The following is an 18,881-nucleotide window of genomic DNA, read 5'->3' as shown; positions in this document are numbered from 1 at the left end:
TTCCTATTAAGTTGCTAGGATTGGTAGGATTTAAAGTAAACTCATATAAACCCTCCTAGAATGTTTATTCAAAAAAAGGGAGGGCCATCTTTAGACCATTTTGGCTTATAAAAATAATCCTGTGAGCATAGTTTGACATTTTCAATTGAACACATAGTATGAAGAGTTCGTAATGAAAAAAATCTTAGAGGAGGGAGCCTTAGAAACTTGGTTCACTTTGGAGCCAAGAACCCAAAGCAGCCCAGCTGGAGACCATGGACAAACCAATCCACTGGCAACCTTAACTGTACATTAGGAAAACCCGGAGAGCTTTGAAACCCCTGATGCCTTAGACCCATCACAGACCCAGTACATCACTCTCTCCGGAGCGGGGACCCAGAGAGGGCTTTTTAAAGCTCTCCAGGGGCTTCTAATGCACAGTGAGGGGGGAGGGCCACTACGGAGTTCTAAGGGATGTTTCTTTGATCTCAAACCAGGCAAAGATTTGTACTAGATTGAACCATCCACCCTCTGAAGCAAACTTTTCTCCAACAGCTTAAGGGAAGAGGATAAAAAAAGCCTTCTATACAGCGGAACTCACTGCTAAGGCGGTATTTCCCCCTTCCTATAGTCCTACTCTGAATTGTATGCTTTTAAGTATGTTTGTCATGATTCCATTCACCACCCTAAATCCTATTCCCCTCTCAGCACACCAGAATATGTTGAGCAGAGATTCAGAGAAGTGAGGGCAGTGCCACATTTTTGATCAAGACTTGGGATTAGAAAATCACTCTCTGGGACCTACTTCTATGCCATGATCATACGTATTCCTACAGCTGTGGGATTACCAGAAACCAGACAAAAGAGTTATTTACAGATGTACTAGGTTCTACTACTTCTACTACTACTACTACTTCTACTACTACTACTACTACTACTACTACTACTACTACTACTACTACTACTACTACTACTACTACTACTACTACTACTTCTACTACTACTACTACTTCTACTACTACTACTACTTCTACTACTTCTACTACTACTTCTACTACTTATATGGTAGAAGACAAGTTTCTTAATTCTCCAGGATCTTAGGGTACGGGACTAAATACTTTCCTTTCCATAGGAAATTCTTACTCTGGGGAGAATAATTTCCCAATGCCTTTTGAGTTGACCTGCAAAACTAATCAACTTTAGAAGTATAGAATCTAGGGGTGCTTGGGTGACTCAGTGGGTTAAGCCTCTGCCTTTGACTCAGGTCATGACCTCAGGGTCCTGGGATAGAGCCCAGAATCAGGCTCTCTGCTCAGAAGGGAGCCTTCTCATTCTCTCTCTCTCTCTCTCTCTCTCTCTCTCTTTCTCTCTCCCTGCCTACTTGTGATCTCTGTCAAATAAATAAATAAATAGAAAAAAAAAGTAAAGAACCTAGTATCCCATCCACTTTGACAGTATCCATCTATTTTTCTTTGGCCTAAACCTACATGAAACAGAACAGGCTTTAGAATGTGCCTAAGTTCTGGTTCTCAAAATTTCCATCGCCAAGCAGAATTCCAACAGAATATGGAAATTTCCATTTGATTTCAAAACTCCAGTGGAAATTTGATCTGACCCTTTAAATCTTGGAGGGTTTTTTTTTTTTTTTAAGATTTTATTTATTTGACAGAGATCACAAGTAGGGGGTGGGGGAGCAGGCTCCCTGTGGAGCACAGAGCCCAAATGCAATGCGGGCTGGATCCCAGGACTCTGGGATCATGACCTGAGCCTGAAGGCAGAGGCTTAACCCACTGAGCCACCCAGGCACCCCTTGGAGGGGTATTTTTAAAATCTGAACAGAAAATCAGGTTGGGACAGATCCCAACTCATCTTCCCCTGCCCCAGAACAAAACAAAAAACCAATCAGCTTAGGGTTTCAAGTCATGGTGGGGGGGGGCTGTATATCCTGTTCCCCTTCCTTTGAAGTGGTTTTACCCCCTCTTCCCCATCTCCTGTCATCCGTGTAACTATATGAGGGAGTTAGGAGGCACTATGTGCAAAATGAAATATAGAGTTTACCTAAGCAAAACGCTTAGATTCATCCCCCCCCCGCCCCCCACCCTCCAAACGGTTTTAAAATCCCTGAGAGGAGTTAGGGAAAGCCTGGTGTTTATTCGCTCTTCCCTCCACCCCCAGAGGAGGGGGTGCCACATAGTTAGAGTCCCTTTAAAGTTTGAAGAAAAAAAAAAAAAAATAGGGAAGTGGTGGCGCCCGGGGAGATTTCCCTGAGCCAACCTGGTCTTTTTTTTAAAACAGATAATATTTTTTAAATTATGTATGGTAATATACAACATGTAATCACACATCATATCAAGATATAGAACATTTCCACTCCATAAACTTTCCCAGGGCTGCTCTCTAGTCACTATCACCACCAGTGTTAGCCACTGTTTTGTCTTCTAGAACTATAGGTTCATATGAATTTCATATGAATAAATCATATTCCATTTACTCATCTAGGACCACTTTAACTTTATTGTGTTAGATCACCATAAAATACATCATTAGTTTTTGATGCAGTGTTCCAAGATTCGTTGTCTAACACCCAGTGCTCCAGGCAATACATGCCCTCTTTAATACCCACCACCAGCCCTCATGCCGCCCAAAACCTTGTTTGTTTCTCAGAGTCCACAGTCTCTCATGGTTCCTCTTCCCCTCCGATCTCCCCCAATTCTCTTTTCCTTTCCGTCTCCTAATGTCCTCCACGGTATATGATCCACAAGTACGTGAAACCCTAAGATAACAGACTTTCTCTGCTTCCTTGAGCAGGGGCCTTGCTAATCTCCTATCATTCCAATTTTAGTATATGTGCTGAAGCGAGCATGCCAACCTGGTCTGACTAAACGTCAGATACTAGAGTCGGGAGGGGGGTGGCCGGGAAGAGATTTTGGAACCAGCTAGATCATGCTCCTGCCCCTCTATCTTCCCTCATCTCCTCACCAACAAAACATCTAAAAGGGCTGCAAAATCTGCACATGAAAAGAGGGATATAACAAGAGATTTAATAAACTCTGTTTTGCTTCCAGATGCCATTGTCAAAGCATAATAGTACCCTCCGGTTAATCCCTAAAACACAGAATAAACAGTCACAACTGCCTGAATTAGAATAAGCATTCTAATAAGTATAAATATTTTTGCTCTTTGTTTTCTCAGATTCAACTGAGTTTCACGTTTGGAAAAATAGGCTGTGGCAAGGGGAAGTTTTTGATCATTTATCCAAAATCAGTCTTGTTACTCATGTCTATTAAAATAGCTTTAGAGCCTTTGAGTGGAGGGGCATGTCATAGTTACTCCCGACTCAGGCTATATTCAAGTGAAATTCACTAAAATAATTAAAACCTGCGACTACAACATTGGCTGGTCAAGGGGAGAAGAGGGAAGGTCGGGCTCATCTCTGCAGACCCCCAGAGCACGCAGCACATATACAAACAACCTGTCCTGAACTTCATGTTTGCTGATAAAGACTGTAGGCATCCCTACCAATTTTCCAAGTTCGATTGCAAAGGAACAAACTACCAAGCTAGATAACTGGTTTCATTCCAGTTCTTTAAATGACTCAAGGCCATACAAAATTAAAACAAGACCCTTATCTTTGGGATCAGTCCCTGCTGGATCAGCAAAGGCTCCTCTTCTTTGAGGCCGTCAATGAAGAATCGTTGAAGACATTTCAGCAACAGCGCAACATGTCGAAATTCATTTTTCTCCAGTTGCTGGGTATTAGACCACACAAAGTTAAAACCTTACAATGAAATTATTAAGGGAGTGGATCCTAAAAGTTCTCAGCACAAAGAAATTTTTTTTTAGGTTTTAAATAATCTCTATTCCCGACACGGGGCTCGAACTCATGCCCCCTTGCTTTTCTGCCTCAGCCAGCCAGGTGCCCTTCATCACAAGGAAATTTTCTATTTTGTATCTAGGAGATGACAGATGTTAAATAAATTTGTTGTGGTCATCATTTCCCAGTACATGTCAGTCACAGCACTATATCATACCCCTTGAAGATACAGCACTAAGGGTCAATTATACCCCCAATAAAACTTGGGGGGTGGGGAAGCATTCAGAATAATTACACATTGGTATTCTCCCTCCCCCCCCACACACAATCAACTTTACTTGCCTTATTTATGGATCTGTCAAGATAATAGAATACAAGATGATTGTATTTTTGAGGAATGCGGCTTTCTCTCTGTTGAAAATACTCTTTTATTTTCTGAAATCCTTTATCATGGAAAGCATCCATAATAAGTGATTGAAGCTGGAAAGTTGAATAGTTTGCGAATTATTTCCCCCCCAAGAATATTTGTTTCATAGTTCTATTTCTATCAATAATTCAGTGTGGAATTAATAGAGGATAAATGTAGTTCTATCTTGAACAGTAAATCATTTAGCAATCATTGCAAGCGGTCTTAAGCCAACAAGCTCAAAACCTGTTTTGTGGACCACCAGCAGCATGGCCATCACCAGGGGACTGATTAGGAATCAGAAACACCGGAAGAGGCAGGGGGAGGGCTTCACCAATTTACATGCTAAGTTGGAGAGCCATTGACTTAGAGAGAACTACACTTAAAGTCCAGATATCTGTGGGAGAAGAGACTTTTTCCTTATTAAGGTTAGAAATTCTAAGACCCTAAAAACGCAAATTATGAGTGACACAAATGACAGAATTTGAAGAAAATGAATTTCACAATCACAGGTTGTTGACTAAGTATGCGAATTGTCATAATGAGAAATTTTTTCCACCTGAACATCAGCCAAGACCTACTTCTAAATACATGCATTTGAACAGACCCTTCCCTAAGTATCTGTACTCTGAAGATAGGATTTTTTTCCATTTATAAAATTTTATTCTCAAAGGTTAAATTACCAATATACAATTTTTTAAAGATTTTATTTGACAGAGAAAGAGAGATCACAAGTAGGCAGAGTGGCAGGCAGAGAGAAAGAGAGGGGGAGAAGCAGGCTCCCTGCTGAGCAGAGAGCCCGATGCAATGTGGGACTCGATCCCAGGACCCTGAGATCATGACCTGAGCCAAAGGCAGAGGCTTAACCCACTGACCCACCCAGGCTCCACTACAATATTGTTTTAGTAAGGAGGTATTCTACTATATACAGCTCCGAATTCCGCATATTCTTAGTACTGATTTAAAAGGAAAGATACCGTTTGAAATTAAACATGTGAACAGAATATTTTTAAGTGAAACTTTTGTGCCCGGAGTGTTCCACTGATGTTCTCACGAAATCCTTACCGCCACCCTGAAAGGACAGATTCTTTATCTGGGGAGATTGAAAGGCTGGGAAAGGTTAAGAACTTTCATGAGATCTCTTAGCTGCGATTTACACTCCGACTCTCAGACGCTCAAGCCTCTGCCTGCTTGAGACTCCACTTGGCTTCTGTGCACTCAGAATAATTCCGAACCCTTTGCCTTGGTCTTCAAGGCTCTGCAGGATTTGATCTGTCAACTTCTGCCTGACTTCCCTACTAAGTCAAAAACAAAAATAACAAAGTTAAATTACATTAAATTTTTTTTTTTTAACTCAAATTCTGCCTTCCCTCAGGGCCTTTGCCCTGACTGTTCTATGCCTAGACTGCTTCTTCCTGCCACTTTCTACCTGGCTGGCTCCTTATCACCCTCTGATCTCAGCTTCATTATCACCTTTTTAGGTCAGTCTTCCAGGACTAACTCAAGTAAGGCAAGTGCCTCTGCTCTCCACTCTCCATGATGATCTCCGCTTTCTTTCCTTCCTACACCTTTCCTTTGGTCAGTGACCTATTTCTTTGGCTTTCTACCAAGCTGTAAGCTCCATGTGGGGAGGAATTGTATGTTTTGTTCAATACTGTTTACCTAGAATACTACCTGGCCCAAGATAGTTCAGACTAAGATATTGGTAGGGTAGTCGAAGGTATGGTAATGAACTGAATAGGAGACTAGGGAAGAGGAAGGAACAAAGATTTCTCTGCCTCTGGCTTGAGCAACTGAGAACTTTTGTGCTGATAGCCAGCAATCACAAAACTAGGAAGAGGGCGCACACGCACGTACACACACACACACACACACACACACACACACTGCTCTCTCCCTCCCCCCCCAGCAAAAAATAAACTTGATCTTTACATAGAAAGCGTGGGGGGCAAGTCCACTCCCAGTGTCTTCCTTCACAGACTGCAAAGGACCTTCCTCTACCTGTGTACAAAAAGATTTTTAGAAATGTCTCCAAGAAATGAAGCTCAAATTTTAAAAATTAAAGTAATGAAGCATCATAGGGTCATTCCAAACAAGAACTTTGTTGACTTGTGCCACTGATTATAGGTCTAAGTAACATACTTAGAAATAATTGAACTTTCTTCGGTATTAGGACAACTACAGACTACCACAAGTAGCAAAGCAAACCTCGTTGTCATCACCGTCACACAAAATAGACAAACTCTGTAGTGACAGCTATCAAATAGAAGGCTTTGGTTAAATGAACCATTTTTAGAATGAGAGCTTATAAAATGAAGTTTTGGAAAGTGTGTTTCAAGCCCAGTCGTGAGATGGAGCTCTAGGTTGCTTTCGGACTTCAGTGAATTTTAAACACTCCTCCGGGACTTTTACAGCAACTTCCAGGATCAAATATTAGCAACACCCACAAGAGAATTCACAAGACATTTACCAATGGATCGTTACACCTTTTCCTCAAGAGTAATCCCTGGGTCTGCACCTTGGTTTTCACAACACATTATGCTACATTAAGTAACAGCATCTCATCTGCTCACTTCACCCCAACAATTATTTAAAAATACAATACACAAAAAAATAAACTTCAAATATCTCCTAAAGATATGTTTGTTTTTGGTTGTTTTTTTGTTTTGTTTTGTTTTTTTGTTTTTTTTTTTTTTAATCTACCTTGGGCTCACAGTCCTACTTCTATATCGACTTGAAAAGATCCTTGAATGTCAGCACATGTTACAATATTATTACTTACAAATATGGGAAGTTGGGTCAATTCAAAGACCCAAATGCAGACTTAACTTTTTTTCACCAGCAGTGATTCCAGTTAAACGAATGCTGAGAAGCGGGACCACTGGTGGGACCGCGGGCCTTTTAGGGACCTTTATCTACGGCGCGGGTAGCCCGAGTCCCCGCTTGGTCCCTACACTTGGGACCGCAGGTCTGAGCCCAGATGAGTTAATGTCACTGCACGGTCTACGCAGTAGCAGGGGCTGGGGAAACGCCCGCCGCAAATTGAGAAGAATGATTTGTTGGCCTCTAAACATTAATTCTCCAGTTTCCTCTTCCATGGGCAAGGGACCAGCGGCTTCTCTCCTGGCTGGTTCCCTCGCTGAAAGCTCCGGATAAACTCTAAGCAAACCTGTGGAAGGGGTCAAGGGTCCGCAGCTCCCCGCCCCCCCCCCCAGCTCTTCCGCCGGCGTCAGGGCACGGTAGCAGGTGCCGGGTCCCGGGGGAACACGCCAGCCTCTGCACCCAGAACCCGACGGACCACACATCCGTGCGCCCCCCCCCCCGCCCCGAACCGCAGAGAAAGGGCTCGGACTGAACCCCAGCCCTCCCAGACCCACTCACCGCCTGCATCCCGAGGCTCCCAACCCTCCCAGACCCACTCACCGCCTGCATCCCGAGGCTCCCGGCCCAGAGCGCGCCTCCCTCGGGCGCCGCTTTCAGCCTCGCGCAGTTCTGCGGCCCGAAACCCGGGCGAGCTGGGCTCCCCCACGGCGAGGGCCCGGGGAGCCTCGCGGCTTTTGAGCTCCAGTCCTCGCCGGGACGCTAACCAATTTACCGCACCTGAAATGTACCCTGCCCTTATATGAGACGCAAGATACCCTCGCGAGTGATTAGCAGTCGTGGTCGGGCCACCTGGGCGCGCACGCACACCTGGAAGCGGTTCCTCCGAGGCTGTGAATACCGTCGCGGAAACACTCTTCCTTTGCGGAGCTCCAAACTGACAGATACTCCCTCTGTAGAAGCCGCAGTTTTCTCTCCGCCTTCAACTGCTGGCGGAGCTGTTTTGGGTCTCTGGATACTGATAGAGACAAAAACTGGAGTTTCCCCAATAGGAAGCAGATTTGCACCTGAAATTGTGAGAATATTCCTGACTTCACAAAAGAAGGGCTGCCCCCCACCCCAATAACATGGTCTTCTCAGTCAAAACCAAAACCAAACAAAGCGGGGGGAGGGGAAGCAAACAAATAATTTCATCCACTAGCCTTTCCTACCTACTTCATTTAACCCAGCTGGAGTGTGTGCTAATGACCAGGTTTTCGCCGTTAAGTAGCCTGTTTATGTGGACACGGTGGCAAAATAAATTGGACTGTGGTTTTTTGGGTTTTGGTTTTTTTTTTTTTTTTTTTTTTTTAAGCAAACAAATATGGGGCACCTGGGTGACTCAGTGGGTTGAGCCTCTGCCTGCGCCTCAGGTCATGATCCCAGGGTCTGGGATCAAGCCCCACATCGGGCTCTCTGCTCAGCGGGGAGCCTGCTTCCTCCTGTCTCTCTGCCTGCCTCTCTGCCTACTTGTGATCTCTCATCAAATAAATAAATGAAATCTTTTTTTTTTTTTAAGCACCACTAAGATCTAAACTTTCCTTGTGTAAAAATTTGTGTTATGATTACCAACTATGGGTATTTCATGTCAAGACATTTACAGAACATACCTGTTTGCATCAAATTAAGACCTAACAGAACGAGAATCTCTGCTAGTCAGCCCAGGTCAGCACACACACCTGACTTCAGTTCAAAAGGGTACTAATTTCAAAGATTATGATGTCTGTTTCCTGCCCAATACCGTGTAAATATACTTACCTTAATTTCCTGATTTTCACCCAAGACTTGCAAATGCAAAGGCTTCTGCCTTTGCTTTTTAATTAATGAGCTTTTACTGTATCAAAACAGTAATGAAGGAAGAGCCAGCTATGAATATAAAGTTGTTCTGAATCAAAGAAAATACTAGCACAGGAAAAAAAAATGGAAGGATAGTAACAAACAGTAATCAAAATATAGTTCAAAATATAGTTTAAGTGCATTTGACTTTACAGAATAAAATAATATAATGAGAATACAATAAAATATAATAAAATTACAATTTGCTTAATAATAGGCAAAAACTTGATAATCAATTATTTACAGAATTTGGGGGGGAAACATATCCTTCCAAAATATAGGGTTGTTAATGCATTCAAACTTTCTGGAGAAATGTAAGACAACACTGTAGAAAACACAACTATTTTTTATTTTTATTTTAAAATTTTCACTTCGATTAGCTTTTTAATTTTTTTTAGGGAGGCTCCACACCCAACCTGTGGCTTGAACTCATGACCCTGAGATCTAGACCTGAGCTAAGACTGAATCAGACGCTCAACCAATGAAGCCACCCAGGCAGGCCCCCCGCCATGAGCTTATTTTACTGAGACATAATTTTAGAGCAATTTGGAACTAAGATTTTAATTCTTCTGAAACTAATAATGGGAGAGACTCAATGATATTTCTTTAGAGACTAGAATCCATTTAGAAAAAAAGGTATATAATTAATTTATTTGGGTTTAACGTTAAAAATTGTTTTTATATTTTTTAAAAAATGTTTTATTTATTTGACAGACAGAGATCACAAGCAGGCAGAAAGGCAGGCAGAGAGAGAGAGGGGAAGGAGGCTCCCCGCTGAGCAGAGAGCCCAATGCAGGGCTCCATCCCAGGACCCTGGGATCAACTCAAGCTGAAGGCAGAGGCTTTAACCCACTGAGCCACCCAGGCACCCCTATATTTAGATTTTTGAAGGTAAAGACTCAAAGACTCTCTAGGAACATTCCAAGATTATAGAGACAAGAAAGATCCTAATAATTTTTACAATAAGACCCAAAATTAAAATTAACATCTATGCAGTCTCAGAGGTGATTTTAAATATATTTGAAGTTATGTGAAAGCATTTTAGAGTATATATTATTTTAACCTATCACAATTAATGGCATATATATTTGTCAAAGAAAGGTGTGAATAGTTTTAACATTTGGAAGACAAACAGAATAAAAAAAAAAAAAAAAAAAAAAACAATTGAAGGACAGGAGTCGCCAGACCTTCAACACTCGGTTAATATGATGAAAATCTGCTAACAAAACTCCTGGGGTGAGAGAGGACACGCTCTTCGCTTCCTCCCCGATCCTGGCGACTACGGGAGAGTGATTTTAATCGGAAACCCTGACCTACACAATCTTTCAAAAAAGGGAACTTGGGGGAGGAGAGGCTGGGGGGATGACCAAGTCCTTTTTTTCGCGTGGACTTTCGCCTCTGGATGGGAGGAACATCCAGCTTGAAACTTAGAAAAAAGAAGAAAATTCGTGAAACTGCCCAAATATGGCATTTTCTGTCACCGGAGTTCTCCGTTGTCCACGCTGGTAGCTCTGAAAAGCATCTCAGTATTGGACCGACTTTCCTAACAAACCTGACTGTGCCCTTGGCCAGGAGGTGAGAGGACCGCGAGCGCGGACAATTCATCAGCGCAGGTTGCGGGTTTAAGGGGCACCTGCTTTTTCCGCCTTTGGCCAAAGGAAGAGACTGGTCTGGCAGGAGGCGCTGGCGGGGCGCGCTCCCGGCCGGTCCCACGCAGCAGCGGTCCGCGCGCCCGGAGGGTGCTGGACGACTCCCAGGTCCAGCGCACGCCGGGCTTCGGGGTTTGGAGGGATACAGGTCCCACCCAGCATCCCCTCTAACAGTGACTGGCCTTCAGGAGCCGCTCTTTTCTGGATGCGGCTGGGAACAGAAGCGTGCCGCCTGCAGAGCAAAGGCCGGAGAACAAATTCTGGGAAAACACTTCCCTCGCCGCTCAGAGTGGCTACAGAGAGATTTAAGTCATGTCAAACGATTTCTTTTATTGGACGCCTCTAGGTACCGCAAAAACCCTAATGAGTCTGTCCGGGGGGATCCATGGCGTCCTGCGCCCCCCTCACGTGGCTGGCTCCTCCAGGCTCCAGAAAACCTCCGCAGATGGAATGGGGGTATTTCCACGACAACACACCAATAAAGACGATCTTTAAAACGTTGTTTCCAGTGGATGGCTGCTGAGAAATCACGGAGTCCCAATCCCCTGTTTAAGCAGATAAGGAAACTGATGCCCAGAGAGAACTAAGACGGGGGTGGGGGGGGAGGTGCGGTGGGGAGAGAGAGAGAGAGCGCGAGCTGAATGTCCTGCTTATGAGCGCTGGGCCCGAAGAGCCCCCCACCCCCGCTCCTCCCCTCCCCCTCTGGATACCTGTAGCTCATCTCATCCCTCCTTCTCCAGGTTCACTTTCAGGGACTGTTGTCTCACTGGGCCACTTCCCAGGTGCACCTAGACCCGGGAGCTCACGGGGACGTTTGGCATTCCTTTGGACGCCAGTCCACCAGCCCCCAGGAGAAAAGCACAGACTCCCCGACACTCACAACAGCTGTGACAAAGCCGGAGAGCAGAAGTCCAAAGCCAGTGGGCGCGGGCGCAGTTACCCAGACTTGGGCGCGCGACGGCCAGAGTCTTACAAACAGTGCCTAGGAATTGTATCGGCTGGAAAGCCTCTGTCGCAAAAACCTTCCATCGAAACACAACCCCAAAGCCCAGAGGCGAGGAGAGGTTAGGGGAAAAAAAATTTTTTTTCTACTTAAATGCGACATTTCACCTCCCCACCCCCATCCTCGCCCCCGGACATCTTGGTCAGTTTCCCGAGGGCTCAGGTCAACCTCCCCGTCCGTTCCTAGGTCTCTATCCGGGCGGGGGTGACCCTCCTCGCCGGTGCGGGGAGGGTGGGAGCTGGCGAGGAGAGGGGAAAGGCGGAGCCTGGAGGGGGGGTGTGTGTCTTTATAAACGTGCGGGCAGCTGGCCAGAGCCGAAGCTGCGGTTTCCAGCGCCGTGGCTGAGAACAGAGCTCGTAACCCTCCTCCACCCCTTCTGGATTTCTAAATAAATTCTCTCTCTCTGTCTCTCTGTGTGTCTTTGTCTCTCTATCTCCATCCAATAAGACGGAAAACATCACCTTGCCCATCCAGGTTTTTTTCTTCTGTCTTTCAGGATCGTTGGCGGGGAGCGCAGGCAAGGTGCGGGCAGATGCTGGCGGAAGTGGGGCAGAAGGCGGACTGCGTGTGCCCCTACGGGATGAAGCTCAGTTGGGACATCAACGATCCGCAGATGCCTCAGGTGCGTGAAACCCGGTACGCGCGCGCAGGTGGCTCTGTCCATCCAAAACAGGGCTGATGGCGTTCAAGTTCTTGCAGAAAGTGAGGAGAAATCTCCTCTCCAACTGCCACCTCCCTGAGAGTCCTCAGTTGTTAGACGCCACAAGACGCAGAGTTGGGATTAGTGATGTGTCTTCTCCTTGCCCTTGTCTGAAACACACCAATTGTCCGGGGAACTGTCAATTAGGCTTCAAGTTCTCAGTCATCTGGTGAGAACAGGACACCTGTCGCTTGCTTTCCTTTATCCAAGCTAGAAACCAGGTGATTCTCTCATCCATTCTTTGAAATCTATGAGAAGGGTACAGCGAATGTAGACATCATTGCTTCTTAATCAGCAAAACTGTAAGACGACTATAAATCACCATGGCCCGAATCTTAAATAGTGGGACTGAGGTGACTGATGCAGACGCCAGTGGCTGCCCTGGATGACATGCTAACCAGACCACAGGCGACAAGGGAGCCTCTGGAATCTGGACTTTGACCCTAACTTCTGATCTTACTTCTCGAATGACAAGGAGATCACCTCCTTTTAGGGTGATTTTATTTTTGTTTTGTTTTAATGGAACAAAGTAGGGTAGAGCCGAGTCCAGGGAATGAGCTGGACAGTTATGCTTGGTCATACTGGTTTAGGGCAGAAACTGAGGAGTGACTTTGAAGTCCTGAGTGTAGGTAGAAGGTGAGAGAAGTGGCTTCCCACACATTTGCAAAGGTGAGCTTCCAACAATGTTTGGAACTGGGAAAGAGACTACCACATGCCATATATATTAATCAGAAAATAGCAAGTCATTAGTAAGGTCATGTAGCCTCTCAAAGAGATCAGCAATTTTTTTTAATGTACATACGTTTAGTAATCTGTTCTATTTGTTTTAAAGTCTGCTACTTCCATCATCCATTTGTGGGAAGGTAGACCATAGCACAGCAAGAACATCTCATCCGCACTGACTTCCCTCCAGAAAATCTTCATAATAGTCTAATCTTGCATTTTAGGAAAGAGCCACTTACAAATAATGGAAAGATGGCTCCTCTTTTGTGCATTTTTCTAGACTTTCTGAGCAAATGTAAGTTACTTTTCCTTCATGAAACTTCATAAGAGGTTCTTAAGCAGAGAATGTGTGTAATATCTCAAAAGTGCATGTGCACTGGGAAATAGAAGTGGAGAAACAGGATCCTAGCCTCGCTCCGGCTGACTGAAGGAGAAAGAGCTAAACTGGTTGTATGACCTTGAGATAGTTCCCGAATATGCCTTCGTTTCAGGCTAATATGACCTGTCATCTAGTGGTGGAACTAGATAACAATCTCAAGCTATCAGCCAGATTTTCTGTCATGTTCAGGGTGTGCATTTTTGTCTGCATGTGCCGACACTTTAGAACAAAAACAACCCAATCCTTGAGTCCTCCATTTTTTGCTTTGACTTAAAAATATGGTCTCAGTGGCTTCATTTTCAGTGTCACTGCCTTAGTAGCTGTTATGAGACATGAAGGATGGGGGATTCTCTACCTTTACAGGGGGACACTGATGAAATATTCTCTTCTGGGAAATTTTCTATTTTGCCAAGATCCTTGGATTGAAATGCTCACTTTATAAACAGCATTTAGTCTACACTTAGAGTTAATAGTACATCATTAAATATTTCATTTGTGACTTTCCTTAAGTCAATGTATTAATTGATGGCAATTACAGTATTTCTGAGAAAAGGTAAATGATGCCTCTTGGTAATAACAATGATTTCAACCATATCCCTGTGGTTTGGGAAACAAAATTACCCATTTACCTATTTTTGTTAGAATGCATAATACTAATGAGGTATTCAAGTCTGAATTGTCCAAATGAGAATAATTTTGCTTTGCCAATGTTTGATTGAATGCCTTTGGGGTGGTGGGAGAGAGAGAGGTTGCAAACAGCTTGTTAAGTAGTGATCATACTCTTCTGAGCCTTTATCATATCAGGAAAGCCAGTGGCACCTGGCTGTCACAGATCTGTCTGAATCCCAGTTATGCCACTCTAGAAAGTTCTGTCTCTAACTTCCACTTCCTCATCTATGAAATAAGAGTATGGACGCCCATCATGAAAGGTTGTCGTGGGGATCATAGATACTCCATAATGTGGCTTTGCGGGCCATACTGTCTCAGCGCCTTTAAAAGCCCAATTCTGTCATAGATGGAAAATAGCCCTAGCCAATATGCAGACAAATGTGCACGCCCATTTCCCAATACAACTGTGTTTATGGGTCTTGAAATTTGAATTTATATTAATTTCCATGTGTCATGAAATCAAATTCTTCGGATTTCCCCCCAAGCATTAAAAATTATAAAAGTAATTCTTAGCTTGTGGATCATACTAAGACAGGCTGGATTGGGCCCTGGATTCCTAGGGCTGACCCCTGAGCTAGAGAGTACTGGCTAAATATTAAGCATTTCATAAAGGGCAATTTTATATTAAACTTCTACACAAAAGAGACATTGCGGTATAGATAACGCATATCTTGGGCAAGACCACCAATGATGGATGCTGAAGCAGTGTTGCGTGTTTTAGATAAAACTTACTATTTCAGCCATGCGGCTCTTTGTTGAGAAGAGCAAAAATCACATTGCTCTCGGATGAGGTCCAGGACTTCGCCGGTTCCATCCTATGCTTTGGGTTGACCTTGATGGCTAAGTCCTTCATCGCGGTGCTCCTATAACCTGGGAGAGCTAATTTGGGAGGAGCAGGGAAAGCTGTGTTTATCTCTGTCATGTTGCTCTGGGTATCACTGCTGATGCAACCAACAGGTTTGAGGTAGAGGCAAGAGATTTAGAAGGAAAAGCACTGGACCAAAACGGAGATATTTACAGACTGAATCGCATTTCAGCGATAGGGCATTATAATCACTTTTTAGCCTGGCGCTTTGATGCTTCATTTGAAAACATTTTCACTTCCAAATTAACACTGAAATGTACCCAGAAGTGGTCTCCCATGATGGTAAGAACAGGCCCAGGAGTCAAACTGGTAGGACTCAAATCCTAGAACCAGGTCTTACCAGCTCTGTACCTTGGACAAGTCGGTTAACCTCTTTGACCTCTGTGTTCTGTCGGATTAACTTACCCATCATAGTAGTTCCTATTGTCTGTGTGAGTTATGGAGGCTAGAGGAGCTAGTGCACAGACAGCATTTAGAAGATAAGAACATTATAAACATCCATGACTAGCCAGTGGTCAGAACCGGACAGGCACAGACAGGACGGGTGGCACTTTGAGATGGCACAGTTGTGGGTTTTAGGACACTGCTGGAATTAAAAAGAATCAGTTTTTATTCTAATGTGCTTGGGAAAAAATGAAAAGCACAAGGTGTCCGGCTTGGGCTTCACCCGCTCGCCCCGTGCTTCCAGGAGCCGGCGCACTTCGACCGCTTCTGCGAGTGGCCCGACGGCTACGTGCGCTTCATCTACCGCAGCGACGAGAAGAAGGCGCAGCGCCACCTGAGCGGCTGGGCCATGCGCAACACCAACAACCACAACGGCCACATCCTCAAGAAGTCATGCCTGGGTGTGGTGGTGTGCGCTCGGGCCTGCGCCCTGCCCGACGGCTCCCGCCTGCAGCTGCGGCCCGCCATCTGCGACAAGGCGCGCCTGAAGCAGCAGAGTGAGGCGGGGACCCCGTGGGGTGGCCTAGTGGCCCCGAGTTCCCGGTTCCCAAGGAATGTTCCCTTTCCTCCTTCACAAGCACCTGGGGTCCGAGTTATTAATATTTCTCTCCCGCTGGCTTGGCAGAGAAGGCGTGTCCCAACTGTCACTCTGCCTTGGAGTTGATTCCCTGTCGAGGGCACAGCGGATACCCCGTCACCAACTTCTGGCGGCTTGATGGCAACGCGATATTTTTCCAAGTAGGTGGGGGCATCACAGTCTGTGGTGGGTATTTTCATCATGCCACGGGGACCAGACCACCTGCCGTGTGCCTTAGGAAGCCCGGACTAACCCAAATAGAGTTTCGTTGTCTGACATCGGGGCTGGGGCTCCCAGACCTGAGGAATGAGCTCTGCCTCTGTGTGTTCTGTAAGGGCAGCAGATAGTGAGCCAAATTTTAGTGAATATGGGGAAAAGATTGTTAGGTGATCTTTTAGGATTTCTATTATCTGTGCTGTTTTATGAGTTCAGTAATTTTTTCTCTGTCATTTTGGAAAAACAAAAAACAACCTGAGATCTTGGGAGAGACAATCAGTTTTTGACAAACGTCGCCAGCTTCCTTCAGCAGAATAGGTTTATAAATAAAGCTTATAAATAAGTTTATAAATAAATAAATAAACAAGATTTATTTCCTTATTAACGCAGGCCAAGGGAGTGCATGATCACCCAAGACCAGAAAGCAAATCAGAGACGGAAGCTAGAAGAAGTGCCAACAAGAGACAAATGGCCTCTTTTTACCAATCCCAGAGAAAGAGAATTCGAGAACCAGAGGTAATGGGGAGCTATCATGACACTGTGGTCTTTGTTCATTTTCATCACAAAATACATTGCTAATTATGTAACATACGAATGTCATAAATCAATTAGGTTTTATTTTATGTGAAAATTATATCTCCCACAAAATGTCACTGAAGCCACATTTTGGATAGAGTTCCTAATTTCTTCTTCTTAAAAAAAAAGCAAACTATCTCTGTAGTCAGTGAGATGGTGAGGATGTGTGCCAACGGCCTGATACAAGGACAGGTACTGGGTTTTAATAAAGACAGAAACTTGTGCGTACCAACAGTGCACTAACAGTGCCTTCTTGAGACCATCCTTCGTGTTATTTACACAGAACGAATAAAACCTCTTGGGGCAACTTGCTCTGGTTTCAGCCAAAGCACGCCAAGCTGGTCGTGATAGTCCAGGGATAAGAGAAACTGGTGTTCGAGTGCTTTCTATGTGCCAGGCATGTGAGGGCTAAGAGCTTCACAAATGAAACGGTCACAAAAGCCACAAGAGAAGGTGGTTGTTACTGAAAGTTTTACAATTAGGAATCTGAGGTTCAGAGAGGTTAAGTAACTGGTTCCATTACTGAGGGACAGAGTCAGAATTTGAACCCAGGTTTTTTTTTTTAAGGCTGCCCTGGCTACTGAGGCTGGGAAGTCCAAGCTTTCCGGGTAGATGGGCAGGGGGATGTTTTCAGAAGCATAGTTACACCCTGAAAGGCTCTTCCCTTTCTGTATGCTGTCGCAGTATCTCAGAGCAGAGGGCTGCTCTGAGATAAATATATATATATTTTTTTAATGTATATATTTTTTTTAAGGCTGCAGAGAATCAAGACAACAGTGGACATTTCAACAACATGCCTCCCTTGGAGAATCCAGAAGAGTTTGATGTAATTGCTGACACTGGTACTGGCTTCCCTGTTCCAGCGCAGCCTTGCTTTTCATTCCCCAGCTCTGAGGCTTACAAAGCTACCTGTGACCTAGCCACCTTCCAAGGAGATGTAATGCCACCCTTTCAGAAATATCCAAATCCAAGAATTTTTTTGCCTGGGCCACCTTGCAGCTATGGATTGGCAGGTCCTAGTTACAAAAATTCAAGCCCACATCCCACCCATTATCCAAATTCCAGCAGCATCCCTAATGACACAGACTGGGTTCGTCTGAATGCACTGCAATATAACGTCAATTCCTACAGCAGCTTTGAGAGAAGCTTTGATTTCACCAGTAAACAACATGGCTGGAAATCAGCTCTTGGAACACCTGGCCTTGGGGAGAGGCCCGACCATGGACAGCTCCAGGCTGTGGCCACTCACCCGTATTATAACTCAGAGCTTCCCTGCAGGTACCTCTCGACTCCCCCGGCAGGTGCTCCAGCCCTACAGACCGTGATCACCACCACCACCAAAGTGTCCTACCAGGCCTACCAGCCCCCTGCTCTGAGATACTGCGACAGCATACAGGAAGGGAAGAGCCTTTCAGGGTGTAACTATGCTTCTGAAAACATCCCCCTGCCCATCTACCCGGAAAGCTTGGACTCCCCAGCCTCAGTAGCCAGTGCAGCTTCACCAGCAGGGTCACTTCCTTTGAAAATTCCAGGCAATTGCAGAGCCATCAGACCCACTCTGGCCTTTCCCCAAGAGTCCACTCCCTCCAGGACAGATGGAACAGAGACTTGGGATGTGTATCCATCGAGGTTGGGATCTGCGATCAGTTATTCAGATGGGGCTAGTCCATTCTTTAGCTATGACAATGAGGACTTTTGAACAATAGTCTTGGACACAGTGTAATAGTGGTGTCCATGCGTGTAGTGAAATGTGGACTAGAAGCCATCTCTTGTTTGAGCTGGGAAGTTGATCTAGCAGACATATGTAATAAGAACAATGCTGGTCAGCTGAGAAAATTGTGGGTTGGAAATCTTTAGATAGTATAGGGAAATTCTGCACAGCATTTTAAAACCTACCCCTACAGGGGTACCTGGGTGCCTCAGTCAATTAAACCTCCAACATGATTTTGGCTCAGGTCAGGATCTTGGGGTTGTGAGATCAAGCCCCATGTCAGCCTCTATACCCGGCGCACAGTCTGCTTCATATTCTCTCTTTTTCTCCCTCTCAAATAAATAAGTAAATAAATAAATCTTCAAGGGAAAAATAAACCCTGCTGCACTAAACTTGGGATCAGGTCTGAAATGTGACTCTCCCAAATGAACAAATAAGCAGGTTGGGTAGCATGATGATTAATAAGCTAAAATCA

At 44.8% G+C, this 18,881-nt stretch overlaps 2 protein-coding genes across 2 annotated transcripts in view; one reads left to right on the top strand and one right to left on the bottom strand.

Moving 5' to 3' along the window:
* The window catches only part of SYCP2L (synaptonemal complex protein 2 like), a 99,699-nt gene extending 88,994 nt beyond the window's left edge, over positions 1–10,705 (bottom strand). The window contains 5 exon segments of the mRNA XM_013056767.1: positions 3,609–3,728; positions 4,136–4,273; positions 7,615–7,799; positions 7,888–8,037; positions 10,528–10,705. Coding sequence (XP_012912221.1) covers positions 3,609–3,728; positions 4,136–4,273; positions 7,615–7,799; positions 7,888–8,037; positions 10,528–10,705 — 771 coding nt within the window.
* A 934-nt stretch (positions 10,706–11,639) lies between these two features.
* On the top strand, positions 11,640–18,394 carry GCM2 (glial cells missing transcription factor 2). Its single transcript, XM_004753754.1, has 6 exons — positions 11,640–11,687; positions 12,043–12,168; positions 15,571–15,823; positions 15,952–16,064; positions 16,510–16,635; positions 17,450–18,394. Exons 1-6 carry the CDS (start codon positions 11,640–11,642, stop codon positions 18,392–18,394), a joined length of 1,611 nt encoding a protein of 536 aa, XP_004753811.1.
* Positions 18,395–18,881: the final 487 nt, after the last annotated feature.

The sequence above is a fragment of the Mustela putorius genome, unplaced genomic scaffold (assembly GCF_011764305.1).
Source record: "Mustela putorius furo isolate JIRA1106 unplaced genomic scaffold, ASM1176430v1.1 tig00003870_pilon_pilon_pilon, whole genome shotgun sequence".
In the NCBI taxonomy this organism is placed as follows: Eukaryota; Metazoa; Chordata; class Mammalia; order Carnivora; family Mustelidae; genus Mustela; species Mustela putorius.
Note: the sequence above shows the minus strand (reverse complement) of the source record. Positions and strands in the feature narration are given on the sequence as shown.